The 11,101-nt window shown below is 33.8% G+C and overlaps 1 protein-coding gene across 1 annotated transcript; it reads left to right on the plus strand.

Moving 5' to 3' along the window:
* Positions 1-8,119: 8,119 nt before the first annotated feature.
* Positions 8,120-9,685, plus strand: LOC145015614 (putative indole-3-pyruvate monooxygenase YUCCA5). The gene is made up of 3 exons (XM_078974083.1): positions 8,120-8,843; positions 8,943-9,314; positions 9,412-9,685. The coding sequence occupies exons 1-3, from the start codon at positions 8,184-8,186 to the stop codon at positions 9,634-9,636; spliced, it is 1,257 nt and encodes a 418-aa protein (XP_078830209.1). The 5' UTR covers positions 8,120-8,183; the 3' UTR covers positions 9,637-9,685.
* Positions 9,686-11,101: the final 1,416 nt, after the last annotated feature.

An 11,101-nucleotide genomic window follows, 5' to 3' on the forward strand; every position in this document is an offset into this window, starting at 1 on the left:
AATTTTATTATTGTATGATTATTAAGGCAAGTATTGCAAGTTAGCATCATTAATTATAGAAAACAAGAGTCATACCTCGAAAAGTTAAGGGATGAATAGTTGTTTTGCTATAATTAAAGGGGAGAATATTATGCTTCATTTCAAATCTAAAGGCTTAGGTTGTGGAATGTTAATATTTTTTTGGTCAAAGATACGTAGTGTGTTCTTAAATTTCGATTATGATTACGACATTCCTCTTCATAGTTCGAATTATGAGAACGTAACACATAAAATATTATGGCAGAAGATTGATAAAGTATTAAATCTTCATGTAAGACATTATGCATCATGTCCCATACGCTAAAGGTATAGGATCGATTGCAAATGCTATAATATTTGACCATTCTAAAATTTTTCAAATGTCCAACACATTTAGAGGGAAAGGGACAAGAATCAGTTTTGACTAAGATAATTAAACAACTATCAAAGGACGATCTAAAGTTCGCCGAGGATTGGTTGCTTGTGAGTAGTTAGAAGCATGATATTGGATGGAGAATATCGACATTATTATGAATAGATAAGATTCTATTAAGAATAAGTTGTCATATGGTAAGTATTGAAAGGTTTCCATATTGGGAGTTAGATATTGAGAATCTATGTCTAGATTAGAAACTTTATGCAAAAGGATGTTCAAAGAAATGTACTTTGAGTGAGAGACATCACATCTAAGGAATTGTATTGCAACAATTTCCGATAGAGAGCTTTGTAATTCATTGGCAATAGTCATTGTGACCTTAGTGCAGTGACATTACAAAAGGATCTTTGCATAAAATGTTAGAATCTAACATATTCTATAAGTGGCAAGAATTTGATATTCTTTCACTTGTAAAAAGGATTAGGAGTTGTGAAATGAGTATGATTGGAAATGTGTTCATTTGATCTATTTCACAAAGCAAGAACCGTATGTAAACATTGTGTGCATGCTAAGAGCATGGGACAAGTGTGGTAAGTAATTCAAGTAAGAAGTTGATTACCCGAAACGACAAATAATGAGTAATCGATATGGTGATAAATAAAAAGTGTCTTATTTATTCTCAAAGGTTGAGGCCATATGGGATTAGTATTATCCTTGTGTTTCACTTTGCATGTTTTGACTTCCTGAATAATTTAATTGGTTTAGAACAGTCAAATTATTCGAACGGGCCACAGTCGTTCATATGTTGGAAGTAGGTATGAATGAAGACTGTCGTGAATTGGTGTGTGGATTGTCTAAAGAGTATTATACATAAGCAAATGTTTGCTACAACGTTCATGAGTGCTTATGAATATGATTTGAGCATTGGATTAAACCCACGCTCACTTGGATCACTTCATGTATTTTTATCACGAGTGATTAGTGAGACGATAACATCTTATATTTTTGAAACCGAGATGTGTAAGTTGTATCTTGCGAGTCGGTTGCACATTGATAATATGTAAACGCACCAGTAACTTGGTGTTATAAAACATATTGTTGTGTGTGATTTGGTGAGTGAGTGCAAGTGAGCATTGAGTCAAAGTTTATCCTTTCCTTTTATCCAAAGTAGGATAAAGGCGGTATCTATGGGCCCCTTGATGATTTAGTGATGGCACCTAAGCGCTTGGCCAAGCCGGGACTAAATTGATGTGTTCAATCGTAGTCTGTTGTCAGTCGTCATAAATCTGAATTTGGGAAACAACACATAGACAGAGAGAATGATTTAGATCTATGTCTCAATCTATACGATAATATCTAGAATGGAGGAACATATGATCCTTTATCTAAAGGACACGCGTAATCGATAAGATCAGAGTTGACAGCGGCTTTAGAAAGCTACGATTGCAGATCAGGATCTGAAGTCATACGCAGAATAGTTGTTAGACTTATCCAAGTGGGAAACTGTTGGATTAGTGTCTAAGTCCATATATTTTGGTATGTACTTGACCCGATGGTGCATGGTCCTTTTGGTTTGCCTTCACCAAAGCAACTTGATAGGATGAATTATGGAGAGAAAGGATTAAATATGATTTATTAATATATTATGAGAATAATATATTAAAGGAGAAAACATATTGTTTAATTAATATTAGCCAAGAATTAATAAGAATTAAGTTTGTGGCTAAAAGAGATTAATTAAACTTAAGGGACTGGAATTGTAATTATAAGATAATTTCAATTGGGCTATGGATTACCTTATTATATAAGGTTTGATGAATTCTATAGGGAGACCCATAGAAATCATCCAAGGGTTATTAAGGAAGTGTCTATCGGTTGCTTAGGGCCTAAGCATCCAAATTAAGGTTTCCTAGTTGAAAACCCTAATAGCCTACATGTATATATAGTGCCCTTAAGCCTCAAAAACGTGGTGAACTAATTGGTTAGGGTTTCCACACGTTTTGGGTAGCCTCCTTCTCTTCTCATCTTCATCCTCTTGCTCTTGGTGTTTGTGAACCATTAGAGGAGTGACATTTGTGACTCTAATCTTTCTAAAGTCAATACAAGAGGGATTTGAGATTGTTATTGCTACATAACAATCAAGGTATGATCTAAACCCTAATTCATATGTTATATTGGTTATCATATACTAGATCTAGGGTTTATAGTCTTGGATGAATTGCATGTACAATAGAGAAACCTAGATCCAAGCATTAGGGTTTGTATGAGCACATATGATGTTCTTATGGATAAAACCCATCAAAATTCACACTCTCCCACCAAGAGACTATGGTTATAATCAAGACTTTAATGCATACCCTAAAAGGTATAATGTAGTGGCTCACATTCATGTATTAACTTGTTTACGTATAGTGTGTAAATGTTCTCTAGTTCTTGTAAATGTATGTATCCGCTTTTTATAGTGTACTCGTAGTGTAAATTAATTATACTTAAATAATTATTTATTTATTGTACATTTGAAACTTAGTAAAATAGTGTATATGTTCCATAAATTACACCAATTATAATTAATCATGTATGTTCTTGTATTGTTCCTTGAACTAGTAGAGTAGTATGTATGTTTCATAAACTATACCTATTATAGTTTATATGTATGTTCTGTGTGTACTGGAATATTTATGAAAATATACCCTTTTGCTCGGCATGTTACAAAGAGGTTACATATATATATATATATATATATATATATATATATACACACACACACACGCCATATATAATTGAGATTAAAAAAGGCAGTCGGACAAGTGATTCCACCCTAATCCCACAACCAAACAAGGAACAGGAGTTAAGGCAAAGACACTAGTCCTAAGCCTGTTGAAACAGTTGAAATAATTTAGGATAGCTTGAAATAGTTAAAATAGCTTTCCCTTGTGTTTTACTTGTATTCCCCCTCCCCTAAAAACATTAATGAAAAATAGTGAAAACATAGGGGTATGAACTCACCTCGAAGGTGCATTCTTGTTTGGATACAAAGTGGTAGCAATGGTGCTCGGGTTAGAACCCGCGTGAGTAGTCGTGTCCTAATTATAACTATACACGATATCGTATTTAAATTAATAAAATATTAATTTAAATAACAGTTTAAAGTGTTAGACAACACTAAATTTTGTAAGAAATACTTACAAAAAGCGTTAGGAATTATTTGAAGGTGTTCTTACCATTTTCAGTGTTCTTGGGAGTTCTTGGTGTTCTTGGGTGAAAACTTGAAGATTTGAAGATTGTTCTTGATGTTCTTGGTGAAATTATGATGATCTAGGTAAAAATCTCTTGAAGATATAAAGGTTTTGTATGAATTTATTGTGGTTGTTTTCAGCTTGGGAATTGAGAAATGAATTGTGTTTACGGTTGATCCTATATATATATATATATATATATATATATATATATATATATATATATATATAAGAGGGGTTTGCGGTCCTTAATGGGCCTTTAACTTTGGGTTTTTAGTCCTATATGGGCTTTACTAGAGGATTTCGGTCCTAAAAGGGATGATTTCAGTCATACATGACCGAAAACCCTTATTGAATCCATTACCAAACCGAAAACCTACTTGTACTTTGATTCCTTGGACCAAAAACTACTTGATATTTAATTCCTAGTCCGAAAACTCAAATGTGGTGAGTTATTTTATGGTTCTAAGCTTAATCTTTTGACTTATATTGATTTACACTAACATAAATCAACATGTGTTTCAATTTACACTTATAAGTTAATATATGAACTTATATAAACTTGTATTCTTGGCATCCAAAGTTCTTATTGCATTACTGTTATGTTGTGAATGCACTTGTACTTGGTTAAGGTTTAGACTATTATTTGAATAAGTTTGAATTACATTGGCTTGAAATAACGGGTTGTTACAACAATTCTCGGAAATACCTGAAACCATTAACCAAAAACTATAAACACAAACCTTAGTGAGTTCCCCCAAAGTACCAACACACAACAGATAACACACACCACAAAAAACATACAAAGAGGGTCTTCAACATGACTGAAACGCCTCACTGACCTACAGTCTATCTGGTATGCCCACAGAGCCTTCAGTTTGGCTGGAACTCCCCACCGGCCTACATTTTATCTGGTATGCTCACAGAACCTTTAGCATGACTGGTACGCCTCACCGGACCTTCAATCTATCTGGAACGTTCTCTGGGCCTTCGGCCTGACTGGTATGCCCTACTAGCTTTCAGTTTATCTAAGACGCTCTAGGTATGTTGGCCTTCAACACATAGTAGGACCGACTCAACCCAATCACCCACAACATGTCAACATACACACATCCAAAACACATATAAGCCCAACAAATCATAAAAACATATCGATATAAACATTACTAGGTTTATTAATTGACGACACAAAGCAGTACAGTCTCAACATACCCAGATCGCGACGACATATAACCAACCAACAGACAATCAGGCAGATCTTACAGACCACTAAGCATAACATCATCCTATCTACCAGGATACAAATATAAAAGATCGCTACAATACTCAATTATACGATAACCAAGATAATAATCCAAAGGGTTGGCCTTGGTGCCTTCGACTCGTAAGTACAATGAGGAAAACTCACCTCGTACTGTCGAATCACACAAACGATCCCTGGTTGTTGGCTTACTTATCCCTGAAATGTCAATATCAAGACAACACTCCATAAACAGCTGATCCCACGAATAATATTTGGCTGCAGATCCAATAGAAACCATGCGCTAACATAAATGAAAAACATTCAATTATCATTTGGGTTCCAATTCAAATCCAATGATCCATTTATGGGGTAAAAGACCACTTTTACCCCTCACATTGTTTCGTCCAAAACTAAGGCCCAAACTCCCAATCAAAAGCCCCACAAACCAAATAATCCTTAAAAGCTCACATATGGCCCAATTTTCCAAATTGGACCCAAACCTTTACATGGGTCTTACCCTAAAGCCCGATAACTCTTCCTAGTCCAACAAACTTGTTCTCAGCTGACCTAGTAATGCCCCAAGCAACCAAGCCCAAAGATGGCCTAAACCCGTAATGACACCATAAGGACCAAATATCCTAATTGGGCACAAACCCATCATGGGCCTAACTCGAGAAGGCTCGATATCTTAAAAGGCTCAAAATAATCAATGGTCAACCAGTGTCAAACTTATGGTCAATGGACCATGGACAACAAGTCAACAAAACAAGAAAAGCCAAATAGGCCGAGTACACCCCACGTACACCCTTTGGGGCTAGTACGCGTGGTGTACCAAATGGATACGCCCACCGTACTCCCCTAACTCCTATTCTTCTCCATTAAGCACTTAACTACTTAAGTCCTTGCTCCAAACTCTCAGATCTCATTCATATGGATGACTTATTATGTAAAGTTGGAAACTTTACTAGCATACATGGCTTAATGGGGATCTAGAGCTCAAAAGAACTTAATGAAGGGTCTTAACACATGCATGAGTCCAAATAAAGATCACATTTTTATGCCTTTGGACACCTAAAACGTCAAGATCTACTAGATCAAGCCTTTGAAACAACCTTAGCTCACAAAGACCAACCAAAGGGGCTAAAATGACCATAATCAAACCCAAAAGAAGATCTAACCAAGGAGATGACAAGATCAAAGCTTTTTACCTTCAATGCATTGCAAAAGATGGAAAACCTCTGGGTCTACTAGCTCCTTTCCAGGTGGTAATTGTTCAACAAGCTCCAAGCTCTTCAAAGTGCACAAAATACTCCAAGATCCTTCATAATGGCTTAAAAGATCCAAGATAAAGGCTAAGGGTTGACTTCTAGGGTTTAGGAGGCTTAGAGGTTGATAAAAGATGAGGCTCATGAAAGAAATGAGGTTTAAATATTAAAAGTTAGGGCTTTATGGCTAAAGGGAGTATTCCCCGCGTACCCCTTAGTACACCCGGTGTACTCAAGGCTCACCCGCGACTATATAGCTTAGTACGCCCCGCGTGCTAGATGGCTTTCCAAACTCCAAAACCTCATTCAGCTCTAACTCCTTCATCCCATGTCCGTTTCTAACAAACTTTATATCCACAAAAAGTGACGTGAAACCTACGTTCTAACAACTCACCATTGCCTTAAAACGTCCCGAACAAGAACCCAAATTTCATAAAAACTCGAACTAACAAATTACAAATATATCGATGGGCTCCAAAACACCATCGAACACTCGAATCAATTAAACTATAGCGCCCACATCTAAAAGGGCCAAATCATTTCTTCTCCAAACCCCTAAGCCTTATGATAACTGATGATCGGGCCACAACCCAGAATAATGAAACTTTTCAAAATTGGGTGTTGCAGTAAAGCCATGATGCAACAATTAATTAGAGTATATAGATTGTGAAATTAGAGGAACAACAAAAGGCAACACATGGTCAATATATTGGAAAGGCAAAAAAAATTAGTTGAATACCAACTGATCACCAACATATCCCAACTATTAACAACCAAACATGAAACCTCCCTTGAAATACTACCCATTGTTCATGAATGCTACTCATATTCATATGTATATAATAAGTATGAGTTTTTATTGAGATATTTGAAATTGTTTTTGGACTGTGAGTTTTTTGTTTGAAATAAAAGCTAAAAATTTATACTGGCTTACTATCAAACATGTGTTTTTCTCGAGTTTTTTTTATTATAAATAAAAACTAAAAACTTTCAAAAGCTACGTATTTAATAGCCTAAACCAATCTCACCTTTTATTTTCTTGACACCATCTTTAAAAGATTTATAAAATTACTAAATCTTAAAAGATCCCTTTTTGAGTTGAATATTAGTATAATACATAAATCATATGATTTCATATGATTACCATATGTATCATCATATAGAACTTTAATAATCATATAAAATAATACTTAAAGGTAGGCCTCATAAATAAGAACGGTCAAGTTAATATCCAATCCAATCATTGTATGGATAGAGTATAATATAATAAATTATTTATATTTTTATAAGATGAAATTAAAAAAGATTTTTCTTATAACTAGTAGCGAAATAAAAAATTCCCATATATATAAAAAACCATAATTTATACTTACCTTTTAGATTATAATAGCTATTCAATTTATGATTTTATAAAACTTTAAACATAAGTAATGAGTGTACATGCTAAGCTTTGTATATAGTTATAATAGGTGATTTTTATTTTCGATAATAATAAGAGCATTAGGTATAAATCACGTTATAATACAAAATTTATATGTCATCCTAACCATAATACCAATAGGGAAATAGTGTTCCTCATGTTATGACATGTTAAAAAGTAGAGAGACAAATAAAGAAAATGATTTGATTGGTTGATAAATGCAACAACCAAAAATACAATTTTTCGTTGCGTACACCTGTATGTATGCTCTAAAAAAATAGAACTCTTATCAAACATAAAATTCATTTTTGCAAGTTCATTAATATTATACATTGTACCAACATGATAACACTTTAGGATAAAAAATCAATTATATATATTGTAATCAATTGAATTAAAATTATACCAATAATTTTTATCCGACTACATTAAAAAATTTCCACTTCAAAATGCATTAAATTGCTTTCTCCCCCCTTATCACAATGATAAGCCAGTCGCCCACACCCCTCCCCTCCTATATATGCCCCTCACTCCTTTCATTCCAACAAGAATCATATCTCTTACAACAATTAAGAAACAAACAAAAAAAAAACCTTCCACAATCCATAACAAATAAACCCCAAAAATGTTTGGTTTATCAGAGCAAAATTTATCGGGCAGAAGATGCATTTGGGTCAACGGCCCGGTGATAGTTGGGGTGGGGCCTTCAGGGCTCGCTGTATCTGCTTGTCTCAGGGAGCAAGGCATTCCTTTCGTTGTTATCGAAAGAGCTGACTGTATTGCTTCACTGTGGCAAAGATGCACCTATGATCGTCTAAAACTTCACCTCCCGAAAAAATTCTGTCAACTTCCAAAACTACCCTTCCCCGAAGAGTACCCCGAGTACCCCACTAAGAGACAGTTCATTAGGTATCTCGAAAATTACGCCAAAAAATTCGACATCAAGCCTCAATTCAATGAAAGCGTCCAGTCAGCAAAATATGATAAGACATGTGGCGTATGGAGGGTTAAAACCGTTTCGACAACGGGCTCCTTCCCCTCTGAGACGGAGTATATCTGCCAGAAGCTTGTAGTGGCAACAGGAGAAAATGCCGAAGGGGTAGTACCGGAAATCGAAGGCCTACAAGAATTCTCCGGTGAAGTTATCCACGCAAAAGACTACAAGTCCGGCGAGAAATACACCGGAAAGAAAGTTTTGGTTGTTGGCTGTGGAAACTCCGGCATGGAAGTCTCTCTTGATCTCTCAAACCACAATGCGAAGCCATCAATGGTGGTTCGAAGCTCTGTAAGTAACAATTAAAAACCCTCCATAAAAAATAAAAAACATATTTTTTTTTTCCAAGAAAAGAAACATTTCTAATCCGTGTTTGGAATTTTGTCACAGGTTCATGTATTGCCGCGTGAAATCTTGGGAAAATCTACGTTCGATTTGGCGATGATGCTGATGAAATGGCTACCTTTATGGTTGGTAGATAAACTGCTATTGATCCTCTCGTGGTTGATCCTCGGAAACACACAAAGATACGGAATCAGAAGGCCAAATTTAGGTCCATTACAACTGAAAAACTATCATGGAAAAACCCCTGTTCTTGACATTGGTGCACTCGCAAGAATCCGATCAGGAGACATCAAAGTTGTCACTGGAATCACAAGATTCCACCAGAGTTCAGTCCAACTCATCAATGGAGACATTCTAGAAATCGATTCAGTCGTTTTAGCAACTGGGTATTGCAGCAATGTTCCTTATTGGCTTCAGGTACCAAAATGATTGAATATTTGCTCTGTTTTTCTATGCAAACTCGTAACAAGATTTGGTTTGACTGATTGAAACTTGTCTTTTAATGAATATATAGGAGAGTGAGTTATTTGGCAAAAATGGATTCCCAAAACGACAGTCTCCCAATGGTTGGAAGGGAAAAGAAGGGTTGTATGCAGCAGGGTTTACAAGAAGAGGACTTGCAGGCGTTTCTGCAGACGCCATGAAAATAGCTCAAGATATTGGGAATGATTGTAAAGAGGAATTAAATCAGAAGAAAAGGAAAGTCGCTACTCATAGAAGATGCATTTCAACTTTCTAGTTTTTACTTTTAGTATGTGTGCACTTATTTTATTTTATTTTAATTTTGGAAAAGGAAATTAGAAATAGTTGGAACCTTTAAGACATCTCCAAGAAAAGAGCCCAAGCATAATTTTTAACAAGTTTGGGCATTTTCAAATTTTGTAATATAGTTAGGTTGACGAGGCATTATTTTATAGTAACTTTTGTATTAATTTGGACGGTTTATGGAAGTACACAAATGTATAACTTACGTTGAAAGTATATATATATATATATATATATATATATATATATATATATATATATATATATATATATATATATATATATATATATATATATATATATATATATATATATATATATATATATATAGTAGCCGTTTACCCACGCTAGAATATTTTTCAAAAATTAGATCCGAGATGACAGCTTGTCATGAAGTTTAGCGGATATTAATGTCATAATGTTTAGATTGAAATGTATAAGGATAGTTAATTAAAAAGTAGTAATTTCACTCCTTCATTATCTTGCAGAACACAATTACCAGAATTAATTTTCACTTTTCTAAATTGATTGTATTTTAAGATAAAGGTTAAACCCAATAATAAAATAAAAACTTCTATTTAATTTAAAAAAAAAAAACTAAACCAATACTCTGGTAAATGAATTCCAAAACCATTGAAACTAAAAACTCTCTAATTGAAGATTCAGAATTCACTAAACCTATCATTGCAGGAGGAACATAAGTATCTAGTTTTATTTCTAGCATTCAACCCAACCATCGGATGAATGCAAAAAATACCAATCAACTTTTATTTTGTTATCTAATATATCAACCTACTTTGACATAGCAAGAAATCGTAATGTACTTTCATTGATAAATGATAATAAGCTGTTATATTAGACACTAAAGTACATTTACAATAATAACATATAAAAATCAAAGTATGATGCTATATTTGACACAAAAATAAGAGTAAGTTGCTAAAAAAACAGCAACGCCAACCAACCCACATAGGTGCTTAATGGTTGAAATTTGAAATATCTTATGAAAATGAGTATTTGAAAATATGAAAAAATATTTGAAAATTTTAATGTAATTTTAGAAAACTTGAAATTTTGATTTTTTTTAATTAGATATTTAGTTTAATAAAATTATCATTGATTCTGTTACTGAAAATAATATAAAAAAATTATCTATGTATTTGAATTTTTTAAAATTTTTGTTAACTATTTAAGTAGTAATGTTCAATTGTATTAAAACTAAATAATAAAATAACAAACTCAAGTTTTAAGTCGGTTTGTTGCGATTTATTACATAGAAACTATATCTTTAGTTATGTCTTGCACACATGGACCATTTTTATAAAATCAAATGTGGCCATTTTTTTGTTGATAGTGTTGAAAACTAATATTTATTATGAAATTCACACACCATATAATTTTATTGTCCTAACATTGCATATTATGATATTAAAATAATA

This window comes from Lactuca saligna, chromosome 9, assembly GCF_052625555.1.
Source record: "Lactuca saligna cultivar CGN05327 chromosome 9, ASM5262555v1, whole genome shotgun sequence".
Lineage (NCBI taxonomy): Eukaryota > Viridiplantae > Streptophyta > Magnoliopsida > Asterales > Asteraceae > Lactuca > Lactuca saligna.